The 15,046-nt window shown below is 42.0% G+C and overlaps 1 protein-coding gene across 2 annotated transcripts in view; it reads right to left on the bottom strand.

Annotated features, from left to right (window-relative positions):
- The window catches only part of LOC115200396 (tenascin), an 89,670-nt gene that overhangs the window by 37,692 nt on the left and 36,932 nt on the right, over nucleotides 1–15,046 (bottom strand). For both annotated transcript variants that reach the window (XM_029763436.1, XM_029763437.1), the window contains exons 6-8: nucleotides 9,675–9,828; nucleotides 2,950–3,219; nucleotides 2,108–2,293 (exon numbers count right to left, since the gene is read on the bottom strand). In XM_029763436.1, coding sequence (XP_029619296.1) covers nucleotides 2,108–2,293; nucleotides 2,950–3,219; nucleotides 9,675–9,828 — 610 coding nt within the window. The remainder of the gene's footprint in view (nucleotides 1–2,107; nucleotides 2,294–2,949; nucleotides 3,220–9,674; nucleotides 9,829–15,046) is intronic.

Raw genomic sequence — 15,046 nt, 5'->3', positions numbered from 1 at the left:
TGGCATTTTGGGACACAGCCAATGCCTTATTTACAGGGGATGGGTCTCCCAAGGACAAAGAACGGGCCCCAGACAAAGACACTAGTACCCGTTTGGAAACTTTTTTCTTTTTTTCTCAGCCAGGGAGCCTAATCCGTCGATGCAGTGGCACATGGTTTACAAAAAGAGTCTGTCCGCCCGCCCGACTCAAAACATGGAGTATAATGGGAACCGGTGCAGGAGGATAAAAATAGGCCCTCCCTGCATTTTTTTGTTAAACCAGGATGGATCTCACATTGAAGTAGCAGTGTAATTCCATTTAAGGCCTGAATGCAATCTTCCTTGAGCTGTTTTCTAATAAAGTGGGGGTCTTTTGTGGCCGGACAAACGTTTCACGACAGAAAAACAAAGCAGCCCATTTGTAAATAAGTGTATTGAATTTAATAATGACAATTTAGAAGGAGGGCCGCAAACGCTTGGCTGCAGAACAGTTGGCAGAGCGAGGCTGCCGTTTACATTGAAAAACAATATACACTATATATAAAAATATACACTAGACTTCAAATTAGTGGATTCAGCTATTTCAGCCACACCTATTGCTGACAGGTGTATAACATCGAGCACACAGCCATGCAATCTCCATAGCCAAACACTGGCAGTAGAATGGCCTTACTGAAGAGCTCAATGACTTTCAACGTGGCACCGTCATAGGGTGCCACCTTTCCAACAAGTCAGTTCGTCAAATTTCTGCCCTGCTAGAGCTGCCCCGGTCAAAGTAAGTGCTGTTATTGTGAAGTGGAAACGTCTAGAAGCAACAATGGCTAAGCCGCAAAGTGGGAGGCCAAACAAGCTCACAGAACGTGACCGGCGAGTGCTGAAGTGCGTAGTGCGTAAAAACCGCCTGTCCTCGGTTGCAACACTCACTACTGAGTTCCAAACTGCCCTGTGGAAGCAACGTTAGCACAAGAACTGTTTGTTGGAAGCTTCATGAAATGGGTTTCCATGGCCGAGCAGCCGCACACAAACCTAAGATGACCATGCGCAATGCCAAGCACTGGCTGGAGTGGTGTACCATCCGCTGCCATTGGACACTGGAGCAGTGGAAACGTGTTCTCTGGAGTGATGAATCACGCTTCACCATCTGGTAGTCCGACGGACGAATCGGGGTTTGGCGGATGCCAGGAGAACGCTACCTGCCCCAATGCATAGTGGAGGAGGAGGAATAATGGTCTAGGGCTTTTTCATGGTTCGGGCTAGGCCCCTTAGTTCCAGTGAAGGGAAATCTTAAGGCTACAGCATACCACGACGAGGCTGTGCTTCCAACGTTGTGGCAACACTTTTGGGAAGGCCCTTTCCTGTTTCAGCATGACAATGGCCCCGTGCACAAAGCAAGGTGCAAACAGAAATGTTTTGTCAAGATCGGTATGGAAGAACTTGACTGGCCTGCACAGAGCCCTTACCTCAACCCCATCGAACACCTTTGGGATGAATTGGAACGCCGACTGCGAGCCACGCCTAATCGCCCAACATCAGTGCCCGACCTCCCTAATGCTCTTGTGGCTGAATGGAAGCAAGTACCCGCAGCAATGTTCCACCATCTAATGGAAAGCCTTCCCAGAAGAGTGGAGGCTGTTATAACAGCAAAGGGGGGACCAACTCCATATTAATGCTTATGATTTTGGAATGAGATGTTCGACGAGCAGGTGTCCACATACTTTGGGTCATGTAGTGTATATTAATTTACACAAAGACAGGATGGTTGTTTTATAGCTGTTCTCACATAGATTTTTTTTTAAGCGGTAACAATAAAAGTATCTAAAAACTGAAAATTCACAGATATTACCCAACACCACCACCAAAAGCATCCTGTTATAACTAGACTAGTGGAGGGGCTCTGTCTTACCAGTGATCTTGAACAAAGGAAAAGGAACAGTGCCTCTACCTTGCTCTACAACCAAGGTGCATGAACTGAGGAGAAAACAGAAGTGAAGAGGGAATTCTTGGAAGAGGAACTCTTGGAGGGCAGTTGGAGTTGATATAAATACATATTTATTGATTTAACTAACGGGTGTCGGCCCTTACAGTTCATCAGGGTTTTACAGATATGTAGTAAAATGAGATCACTTACCAGTGATCTTGGCCTGGGTGGTGTCCAGGGGTCCGGTAGGGAACAGCAGCTCTCCATGGTCTCCTCCAGAGAGGGGGCCATATTTGATGCGGTAGTTGTCTACTTGAGCCTGGCTGTTCTTCCACTCCAGAGTAATGCTCTCGTCAGTCAGCTCTACCGTCTGCAGGTCCCGCGGGGCGTCCAGGTCTGGAACACATCCAGTCATAGATCAGGCAGGGGGGAATGTCACGATCCCCTCGCATATACAATACGATGTGTGGTCCAGACCCCAGTTGAGAACAGACCACCACTTTTTTATCGCCTGTTAGTATGTTTGCCTAGGATACGGCCCCCTGGGCAAAATTACTTTGACACCCCTGGCCTAGCTGATCAAAGATACTGGACAGTTTTTAATCTATTTTTTAAGCTTATTGGATGTTTATTTTAATCTAATCTAAATGTATAACAGCTAAAGGGTCAGACATGAATATATAAACATTTCACTAATCAACATTACCTTTATTCTAATCAAAGACCCAGCAAACAAATTATTACATATCCATCATTTTGATATTGTGCTGTTTAAAGGGTTGCACACTTCCAGCCACTTTCCCCAATTTCCCGTGTTTTCTAGAAATCCCGGTTGAAGGATTTCCAGATTTCCTGCTTATTCCCTCCCAATTCCAGGTTTTTCCAGAAATCCCAGTTGGAGCATTCATGGATATCCTGTTAATTCCCTCCTGATTCTAAGATTTCTGGAAAACTTTTGCAACCCTAGTGTTGTATAATTTGCTTGTCCCTAATGGGCCCTGGTGCACTATAAAGGAAATAGTGTGCCAAATGAGATACAGCTCTTGTCTTACCTGTTAGGAAGGTCTCAGACACAGGCACGCTGGTCATCTCTCCCCTCTTGGCCATGAGCGACACCTCATACTCTGTGTCAGGGTTCAGGCTGCCCAGGTGGTACTGTGTGTCGCTAGAGGACAGCTCCACTGTGTTCCTGTCTGAGGGGTTGTCGCTGGGCCCATAGGACACTCCCACCCCATCCACCATGGCCACCGGCAGGAACCAGGTCACCAGCGCTGTGGTGTCCGTCACATCACGCAAATTCACCTCTCTAGGAGAATCGATCTCTGGGGAGAGAGGAGGTGGGGGGTGTGAATACAGGGTGCTATGTGAATACAGCTCTATGGTAAGTGGTAAAATGTATTGCACTGTATAAGGAATAGGGTGCAGTTTGGGTCGGATCCCAGGACTGAGAACGTTTAGTTAGCATTCATGATGTTTTTCATGTAGAGCAGCGTTTCCCAAACTAAGTCCTCGAGTCCCCAGGGGGTGCACATTTTGGTTTTTGCCATAACACTACACAGCTGATTCAAATGATCAAAGCTTGATGCTTAGTTGATTATTTGAATCAGCTGTGTGGTGCTAGGTCAAAACCAAAACGTGCACCCCCTGGGGTCCCGAGGACCGAGTTTGGTCAGAGAACGGGGTTTATTAAGGCAGGTTATCTATTTTTAATAATACAAGGGAGGTGATACTGGGTGCAGGTGTCCTGGTGTCCTGATAAAAGGCCATGGATAGGGCAGAGAGACTTGGAATATGATTTAAAGAGTTTAAGCTCTCATCAGAGCCTTTGTTACAGGGTTGAATATGAATAGTGACAGGATTTACTACAAATAATAATCTGAAAATGAACTGTGTTTTCTTTTATGCATCCATGCATGACGTTATTTATGTAAGTACAGATCAAAACACAGAGCATGAAAGGAACTTTCCCTACATTATGATGGAATTGATTTGTCACAATTAGCAACTTCAGGAAAGTCAACCTTCTGCAGAAGAAAGATAAAACAGGGAATCTGCACTGGAGCTTAACATAGATTTAACCCTCAATGGCTAGCTATGTGTGTGTGTGTGTGTGTGTGTGTGTGTGTGTGTGTGTGTGTGTGTGTGTGTGTGTGTGTGTGTGTGTCGTTCGAGGGTTGTGATTGTTTCCTGGGAGGATGATGGCTTCCCATGAGCCGGAGTGGTGCCTCCCTCCCTCCCTCCCTCCCACACAAACACACACCATGGGGGAGGGGTTGTGGGAGGGGATGGGGGAGGGGATCACTCCATGCAATTAGTCCCACAGAATGCTAATCCCACTACACTATGTCTATGTGACTATTAAAACCTACCCTAATCAGAAACCATGGATAGATGGTGGTATTCGCACAAAACTGAATGTGCGAACCATTGCATTCAATGATGGAAAGATGACTAGGAATATGGCTGAATATAAACAGTGTAGTTATTCCCTCTGCAAGGCAATCAAACAAGTTAAATGTTGGTATAGGGACAAAGTAGAGTTGCAATTCAACGGCTCAGACACGAGACGTATGTGGCAGGGTCTACAGGCAGTTACGGACTACAAAAAGAAAATCAGCCATGTTCCAGACACCGACGTCTTGCTTCCAGAAAAACTAAACACCATTGCCCGCATTGAGGATAATACAGTGCCACCGACATGGCCCGCTACCAAGGACTGCGGGCCCCCCTCTCCTTCTCCGTGGCTGACGTGAGTAAGACACTTAAACGTGTTAACCCTTGCAAGGCTGCTGGCCCTGACAACGTCCTTAGCTGCGTCCTCAGAGCATGTGCAGACCAGCTGGCTGGTGTGTTTACGGACATATTCAATTGCTCCCTATCCCAGTCTGCTGTTCCCACATGCTTCAAGATGGCTACCATTGTTCCTGTACCCAAGAATGTAAAGATAACTGAACTAAATGACTATTGCATCGTAGCACTCACTTCTGTCATCATGAAGTGCTTTGAAAGACTAGTCAAGGATCATATCACCTCCACCTTATCTGCCACCCTAGACCCACTTCAGTTTGCATACTGCCCCAACAGGTCCACAGACGATGCAATCGCCATCACACCACACACTGCCCTATCCCATATGGACAAGAGGAATACCTATGTAAGCATGTTGTTCATTGACTACAGCTCAGCAATCAACACCATAGTACCCTCCAAGCTCATCATTAAGCTTCAGGCCCTGGGTCTCAACCGCACCCTGTGCAATTGGATCCTGGACTTTCTGACGGGCCACCCCCAGGTAGGAAAAACAACATCTCCACTTCACTGATCCTCAACAATGGGGCCCCACAAGGGTGCGTGCTCAGCCCCCTCCTGTACTCCCTGTTCACCCATGACTGCGTGGCCATGCACGCCTCCAACTCAATCATCAAGTTTGCAGACGACACAAAAGTTGCGGGCTTGATTACCAACAATGATGAGACAGCCTACAGGGAGGAGGTGAGGGCACTCGGAGTGTGGTGTCAGGAAAACAACCTCTAACTTAATGCCAACAAAACAAAGGAGATGATCGTGGAAACAGCAGAGAGAGCACCCCTCTATCCATATCGACGGGACAGTAGTGGAGAAGGTGGAAAGTTTTAAGTTCCTCGGCATACACATCATGGACAAACTGAAATGGTCCACCCCCACAGACAGCGTGGTGAAGAAGGATCAACAGCGCCTCTTCAACCTTAGGAGGCTGAAGAATTTTGTCTTGTCACCTAAAACCCTCACAAACTTTTGCAGATGCACAATTCAGAGCCTCCTGTCGGGCTGTATCACCGCCTGGTATGGCAACTGCGCCGCCCTCACCCGCAAGACTCCCTAGAGGGTGGTGTGGTCTGCAAAACGCATCACCAGGGACAAACTGCCTGCCCTCCAGGACACCTACAGCACTCGATGTCACAAGGAAGGCAAAAAAGATCATCAAGGACAACCACCACCCATCCCACTGCCTGTTCACCCCGCTATCATCCAGAAGGCAAGGTCAGTACAGGTGCATCAAAGCTTGGACCGAGAGACTGAAAAACAGCTTCTATCTCAAGGTCATCAGACGGTTAAACAGCCATCAGAGAGGCTGCTGCCTACATACAGACTCAAATCATTAGCCACTTTAATAAATGCATCAATACTCACCTAAAAATATTACACTTTAATAATGTTTACATGTCTTACATTACTCATCTCATATGTATGTACTGTATTTTATAACATCTATTGCATCTTGCCTATGCCGCTCGGCCATCACTCATACATATATTTATATGTACATAGTGAGGGAAAAAAGTATTTGATCCCCTGCTGATTTTGTACGTTTGCCCACTGACAAATAAATTATCAGTCTATAATTTTAATGGTAGGTTTATTTGAACAGTGAGGGACAGAATAACGACAAAAAAATTCTGAAAAAAGCATGTCAAAAATGTTATAAAATGATTTGCGTGTGCAATTAGTGTAACCATTGACAATAGTGAGGGGTGTGTCATAATCATTAAGTGAATTAAAATAAATTAGTGAAACTGTAAAAAAATAGCATATGGCATATTAAATGTGTTATGCTATTGTTATCATGTAGAAACATAATGGAATATTGTACATCATATTAGCATCAACATACATTGTTTCATTCAATTTCACAAAATAATTTCGTATTTCATTTCATTTCATATTTGTTACATGTAATCTTTTGGTTCAACCTTAATGTATATTGAGCATCATCAAACAGGGGGAATATATTAGGTTTATACTAAATAACCAAAAAAGAAGTAGAACTTCTATGTGTGAAATTTCCCAAGATACCAACTTTCTATACAGTCGCGAAATTACACAAACAAGTGTCTCCTCCTCCAGGTAGACCCATTGTAGCAGCAATCGACTCTGACATCCAACATTTCCACATTTGTGGATTACCACATTAAACCGATGGTTGAGAATCTCCCATCTTATGTCAAAGATACTAGTCACATGATCTCATTGATAGAGGGCTGCTGGCCACTTTTGATGTGGAGAGCTTGTACACTAACATCCCACACACTGGAGGCTTGCAGGCGCTGCAACACTTCCTTCAGCAGATGACCCTTGCTCCATCCAATGATCGCATCTAACAACTTACTGAACTGGTATTATCCCATAACTACTTTGTCTTTGAGTCAGGCTTTTTCCTTCAAAGTTGGGGTGTAGCGACGGGCTCCCCTTTTGCCCCAACTATGCAAACCTTTATGTGAGGCAATTTGAAGAAGCACTCCTTTATAAAACAGAGACACACCCCTTACTTTCTAAAATACTTCTATGGAAGAGATACATAGATGATGTCTTTGTGCTCTGGGAAGGAAGTCAGCAGGAACTAAATGAATTCCAAACTCTACTAAACGAGAGCTCTGAATACCTTAAATTCACCATGCAGACTGATGAGAGAAAAATAAACTACCTGGACTTATGGATTATCAAAGAGAATGATGCATTACACACAGACTTATACACAAAGCCCACAGATCGCAATACCTTGTTATGGGTGGATAGTATGCATCCCCTTCCTCTCCAGAATGGTCTACCATATAGCCAGTTATGCAGGGTTAAACAAATCTGTGGCCACCAGTCAGATTTTGACAGCAACGCAAAAAAAATGACAGATAAATTCAAAATGAGAGGCTACAAGGACAAAACTTGATGCTGCAATGATGAAAATATCTCAAAAACCAAGAGAGGAATTTTCTAAAAACTCAACCAAAGAAGAAAAACAACGCAACCGTCTTTTGCACCAAGTTCACCAAGTGTTCGGAGAAAATGAAAGCAATCCTGAAAAAGCACTGGCATATTCTGCAATCAGAACAAAAAATCGCACACCTCTTCAAAGAACCCCCCACTGGTTGTCTATAAGCATGGTCACAATATTGGAGATAAATTGGTGAGATCTGACATGCCCCCTGAGCCCATTCAGACACTCTTGACACCTATCCCAAATGGGAACTACAAATGTGGCTCATGCGCACAGTGCAATAGCACTATAAAAATGTCTTTCTTCAGACACCCACATACAGGTCAAAAGATCCCTGTTAGGGGTATCATCTCATGCAAGACCAAGGGAGTAATCTATCTCATCACCTGTCCATGTGGAAAAGCCTACATAGGACAAACGAAAAGACAATTAAAACAACGAAGAGCTGAACACCACAGCTCAATCAGGTTTAAGAACATTGACTATCCAGTAGCAGCTCACTTTGTTGAAGCTAACCATTCAATCTCCTCCCTCACATACACAGGCATTGAGCATGTTGATCGACCAAGGAGACGAGGTAACATCGAAATCCTACTACTACAAAGAGAGGCTTACTTGATATCCTATCAAAAAACATTGACCCCTAGTGGTCTGAATATTGACTTTGATCTCAGGCCCTTCTTACGAACAAAATGTTTCCTTTATGAACAAGTCTTATAAATGTATATATTTTTCTACAGGTTATTAGCGTATACCTAATATGTTCCCCCTGTTTGATGATGCTCATTGTACATTAAGATTGAACTAAAAGATAACATGTAACAAATATGAAATGAAATACGAAATTATTATGTGAAATTGAATGAAACAATGTATATTGATGCTAATATGATGTACAATATTCCATTATGTTTCTATATGATAACATTAGCGTAATATATTTAATATGCCTTATGCAATTTTTTTTTACACTTTCACTAATTCATTTTAATTGAATCATTGACACACCCCTCACTACTGCCATTGGTTACACTAATTGCACTTTTTGTCTACATAACCTGGTTCAAGTATTCATGACATCACCCTGAGGAAGGCACAGTGATGCTGAAACGTTGGTAAATACCCATTAAATTGCTGGGAGTTTATACATGGAGTGTGCGACTTTCTTTATATTGATAGTTTAGGGCTGGAATGTTCCAGAACGCTTTTTCTTTCTAAATGACAATAACACACCATTCTCCATGACTATTCTTTAATGTGTTGGTAGTGCAGTATATTTTAACCTCCACTCGAGCCACCTAAAAATAGCTTGGTTAGTGAGAGGATTAGAGGTGTATAGTTACAACACCAAAACGTGTTGTTATATTGATCCCATAAAAGCCATTAGCCCTTATAGCAGCAGCATTATGGAGATATGATTTCCTCATAAATGTTAACCAGCCGAGGGGATGGCTTTTTACTGCCTCTGGTAAATCAAGACGTTGCCATGAAAAGTAACAAGCTAATCACTCAATATTGGCACTCCAGGATGCCTTGGATAGACTGTCCAGCTGCATCCCAAATGGATGCACGAAAAAGGAAATAGGGTGCCATTTGGAACACACTCTCAGAGCTGCAGCAGAGCGGATATTCAATAGAGAAACCTAGTGAATCAAGGTGACAATGTGTTTCTGTGTGTAACTATGACAGCTGTAAGCTGCTTCTGGATCTGTGTGTATTGCTGGAAATCATGTCTTCTAAATCTCCAGCAGGTGGTCAGAATGGTGTAAAAGGGGTTTACGGATTATATCCAATGCAAATATGTCATGAATACAAGGATTACAGAACACTTGAGGTTGGCAAGAAATAGTTCATGATATTTTGAAATAGTTATTTCATTTACTTGATTTATTGCGCGACAAGCTACCATCTATGCAGATTCAACATTCAGGTTAATTTTCCAACTGAAAGATATTGGCCTGGAGGAGCACATTCTTGTCCAAAAAACAAGTGAATAGAACTCTGTAAGTGCTGTATGTATGTACTCACTTGTGAAAATGTTCTTGCGTGCTGCAGGTCCGCTGGTGTTGTTCTTCACCACCTCCAGTTTGACCTCGTACTCCTGACCAGGTCCCAGCCCAGACTGCTCGAACATGGTGTCAGGGCTGCCCAGGGAGTTCAGAATCTCCCCATTCTCCTCTTTCTGACAACACCAAACAACACCAGTCATTAAAATGGTATGGCATGTTTTATGACACACTTCCCCTTGGAGATCAATAAAGTACCTATCTATCGAGTGTATCTACCGTTACCCACCTCAAAGGCTGATGCCCAAATGGCACCCTAATCACTACTTTCCCAGGGCCTCTCTGGTCAAAAGTAGAGCACTTTCTAGTGGATGGGGTGCTATTTGGGACATAGCCTTGGTGTGGGAATAGGGCAGCCACATCGTACTCAGAGGATTCTGTCTGTGATTGTGAAACTACTGTAAGGATGTGGGGGAACTGAATGCAATGAACTGTGGCTTTCAAGTCCTTGGGCTACTTCTCATAGGCTTTTGAAAAGAAAAAACAAAGCATTCAGAAACAATAATGGTTCTGTGCCTCATTGCTGCAGTACATGGCCATTAGAGCTGTCAACAGAAGCCTCGCAGAACATTTAGTCACATTTAACTGCTGACATAGAGACTTGAAAACTGGCTCTGCTAAATCTTTTCCACAGGATACTCTGGTTCACATAGTATTTATCCCAAATGGCACCCTACACCATATTCCCTATATAGTGCACTACTTTTGACCAGGACCCATAGTCCCATAGGCTTCTGGTCAAAAGTGGTGCACTATATAGGGAAAAGTGTGCCATTTAGAACACAAACACACATAGCTAGGGCAATTACTGAAGCTAGGAGTGGGTCTATCTGTCCTTTCATGGGGTGGTGTATGGTTTCGACCACAGGAAAGTGGGGATAATGATAGGCTTTTGGCTTCTGAAGATCTCAGCCTCCTTCTTGTGGAATATGTAGAGACAGATCCATTAACAACATGTAATGCACCATGGGAGACGAGGGAGAGGAGTGTTGCTCACTCAGATTGTCTGAAGACGAGGGGTCTACTACTGAAAACTCTGTGTTTCTACTACTGATAACTCAGTGTTTCTATAGATGAGAGATCCACTACTGACACCTTACTGTTTCTATAGATGAGGGGTCTACCACTGATAACTCAGTGTTTCTATACATGAGAGTTCTACTATTGATAACTCAATGTTTCTATAGATTTTTCTTTATTTTATTTATTTCACCTTTATTTAACCAGGTAGGCAATTTGAGAACAAGTTCTCATTTACAATTGCGACCTGGCCAAGATAAAGCAAAGCAGTTCGACAACATACAACAACACAGAGTTACACATGGAGTAAAACAAATATACAGTCAATAATACAGTAGAAAAATAAGTCTATGTACAATGTGAGCAAATGAGGTGAGATAAGGGAGGTAAAGGCAAAAAAAAATCCATGGTGGCAAAGTAAATACAATATAGCAAGTAAAACACTGGAATGGTTGATTTGTAGTAGAAGAAAGTGCAAAGTAGAAATAAAGATAATGGGGTGCAAAGGAGCAAAATAAAATAAATAAATACAGTAGGGGAAGAGGTAGTTGTTTGGGCTAAACTATCATTGGCAGGAGAGAACTGGAAAGAGAGACGGCCGAAGGAGGAATTGGCTTTGGGGGTGACCAGAGAGATATACCTGCTGGAGCGCGTGCTACAGGTGGGTGCTGCTATGGTGACCAGTGAGCGGAGATAAGGGGGGACTTTACCTAGCAGGGTCTTGTAGATGACCTGGAGCCAGTGGGTTTGGCAACGATTATGAAGCGAAGGCCAGCCAACGAGAGCGCACAGGTTGCAGTGGTGGGTAGTATATGGGGCTTTGGTGACAAAACTGATGGCACTGTGATAGACTGCATCCAGTTTGTTGAGTAGGGTATTGGAGGCTATTTTGTAAATTACATCGCCAAAGTCGAGGATTGGTAGGATGGTCAGTTTTACGAGGGTATGTTTGGCAGCATGAGTGAAGGATGCTTTGTTGCGAAATAGGAAGCCAATTCTTGATTTAACTTTGGATTGGAGATGTTTGATGTGAGTCTGGAAGGAGAGTTTACAGTCTAACCAGAGACCTAGGAATTTGTAGTTGTCCAAGTATTCTAAGTCAGAACCGTCCAGAGTAGTGATGCTAGATGGGCGGACCGCTGCGGGCAGCGAACGGTTGAGGAGCATGCATTTAGTTTTACTTGTATTTAAGAGCAGTTGGAGGCAACGGAAGGAGAGTTGTATGGCATTGAAGCTTGTCTGGAGGGTTGTTAACACAGTGTCCAAAGAAGGGCCAGAAGTATACAGAATGAGAGGTCTACTACTGATAACTCAGTGTTTCTATAGATGAGAGGTCTACTACTGATAACTCAGTGATTCTATAGATGAGGGGTCTACTACTGATAACCCAGTGTTTCTATAGATGAGGGGTCTACCACTGATAACTCAGTGTTTCTTCTACTGATAACTCAGTGTTTCTATAGATGAGAGTTCACCTACTGATAACTCTGTGTTACTATAGATGAGGGGTCTACTACTGATAACTCTGTTTCAATAGATGATGAGGGGTCTACTACTGATAACTCAGTGTTTCTACTACTGATAACTAAGTGTTTCTATAGATTAGAGGTCTATTACTGATAACTCAGTGTTTCTATAGATGAGAGGTCTACTACTGATTACTCAGTGTTTCTATAGATGATGAGAGGTCTACTACTGATAACTCAGTGTTTCTACTACTGATAACTAAGTGTTTCTATAGATGAGAGGTCTATTACTGATAACTCAGTGTTTCTATAGATGAGAGGTCTAAAACGGATAACTCAGTGTTTCTACTACTGATAACTAAGTGTTTCAATAGATTAGAGGTCTATTACTGATAACTCAGTGTTTCTATAGAGGTGGGGTCTACTACTGATAACTCAGTGCTTCTATTGATAAGTGGTCGGTTTCTGATGACTCAGAGTTTCTAAAGATGTGGTGTCTACTACTGATAACTAAGTGTTTCTACTACTGATAACTAAGTGTTTCTACTACTGATAACTCAATGTTTCTATAGACAAAAGGTCTATTACTGATAACTCAGTGTTTCTATAGATGAGAGATCTACTACTGATAACTCAGTGTTTCTATAGATGAGGGGTCTACTACTAATAACTCAGTGTTTCTATAGATGAGGGATCTACTACTGATAACTCAGTGTTTCTATACATGAGAGATCTACTACTGATAACTAAGTGTTTCTACTACTGATAACTAAGTGTTTCTAATACTGATAACTCAATGTTTCTATAGACAAAAGGTCTATTACTGATAACTCAGTGTTTCTATAGATGAGGGGTCTATTACTGATAACTCAGTGTTTCTATAGATGAGGGGTCTACTACTGATAACTCAATGTTTCCATAGACGAAAGGTCTACTATTGATAACTCAGTGTTTCTTCTACTGATAACTCAGTGTTTGTATAGACGAAAGGTCTACTATTGATAACTCAGTGTTTCACCTACTGATAACTCTGTGTTACTATAGATGAGGGGTCTACTACTGATAACTCAGTGTTTCTACGACTGATAACTAAGTGTTTCTATAGATGAAAGGTCTACTACTGATAACTCAGTGTTTCTACTACTGATAACTAAGTGTTTCTATAGATTAGAGGTCTACTACTGATAACTCAGTGTTTCTTCTACTGATAACTCAGTGTTTGTATAGATGAGAGGTCTCCTACTGATAACTCAGTGTTTCTTCTACTGATAACTCAGTGTTTGTATAGATGAAAGGTCTATTACTGATAACTTAGTGGTTCTATAGATGAATTCTACTACTGAAAGTCAGTGATTCTGTAGATGAGAGGTCTACAACTGATAACTCAGTGTTTATAAAGATGAGGGGTATATTACTGATAACTTAGTGTTTCTATAGATGATGAGAGGTCTACTACTGATAACTCAGTGTTTCTACTACTGATAACTCAGTGTTTCTATAGATGATGAGGGGTTTACTACTGATAACTCAGTGTTTCTATAGATGATGAGAGGTCTACTACTGATAACTCAGTGTTTCTACTACTGATAACTCAGTGTTTCTATAGATGATGAGGGGTTTACTACTGATAACTCAGTGTTTCTATAGATGATGAGAGGTCTACTACTGATAACTCAGTGTTTCTACTACTGATAACTCAGTGTTTCTATAGATGATGAGGGGTTTACTACTGATAACTCAGTGTTTCTACTACTGATAACTAAGTGTTTAAATAGATTAGAGGTCTATTACTGATAACTCAGTGTTTCTATAGAGGTGGGGTCTACTACTGATAACTCAGTGCTTCTATTGATAAGTGGTCGGTTTCTGATTACTCAGAGTTTCTAAAGATGTGGGGTCTACTACTGATAACTAAGTGTTTCTACTACTGATAACTAAGTGTTTCTATAGATTAGAGGTCTATTACTGATAACTCAATGTTTCTATAGACGAAAGGTCTAATACTGATAACTCTGTGTTACTATAGATGAGAGGTCTACTACTGATAGCTCAGTGTTTCCATAGATGAGAGGTCTATTACTGATAACTCAGTGTTTCTACAGATGAGAGGTCTACTACTGATAACTCAGTGTTTCTACAGATGAGAGGTCTACTACTGATAACTCAGTGTTTCTACTACTGATAACTCAGTGTTTCCATAGATGAGAGGTCTACTACTGATAACTCAGTGTTTCTATAGATGAGAGATCTACTACTGATAACTCAGTGTTTCCATAGATGGGAGGTCTACTACTGATAACTAAGTGTTTCTATAGATGAGAGGTCTACTACTGATAACTAAGTGTTTCTATAGATGAGAGATCTACTACTAATAACTCAGTGTTTCTATATATGAGAGGTCTACTACTGATAACTCAGTGTTTCTATAGATGAGAGGTCTACTACTGATAACTCAGTGTTTCCATAGATGAGAGGTCTACTACTGATAGCTCAGTGTTTCTATACATGAGAGATCTACTACTGATAACTCAGTGTTTCTATAGATGAGAGGTCTACTACTGATAACTAAGTGTTTCTATAGATGAGAGGTCTACTACTGATAACTAAGTGTTTCTATAGATGAGAGATCTACTACTAATAACTCAGTGTTTCTATATATGAGAGGTCTACTACTGATAACTCAGTGTTTCTATATATGAGAGGTCTACTACTGATAACTCAGTGTTTCTATAGATGAGAGGTCTCCTACTGATAACTCAGTGTTTCTATACATGAGCGGTCTACTACTGATAACTCAGTGTTTCTATAGATGAGAGGTCTCCTACTGATAACTCAGGGTTTATATAGA

This window comes from Salmo trutta, chromosome 9 (genome assembly GCF_901001165.1).
Source record: "Salmo trutta chromosome 9, fSalTru1.1, whole genome shotgun sequence".
Taxonomy (NCBI): domain Eukaryota; kingdom Metazoa; phylum Chordata; class Actinopteri; order Salmoniformes; family Salmonidae; genus Salmo; species Salmo trutta.
The sequence above is the reverse complement of the archived record's forward strand: the minus strand, read 5'-3'. Positions and strand labels throughout refer to the sequence as shown.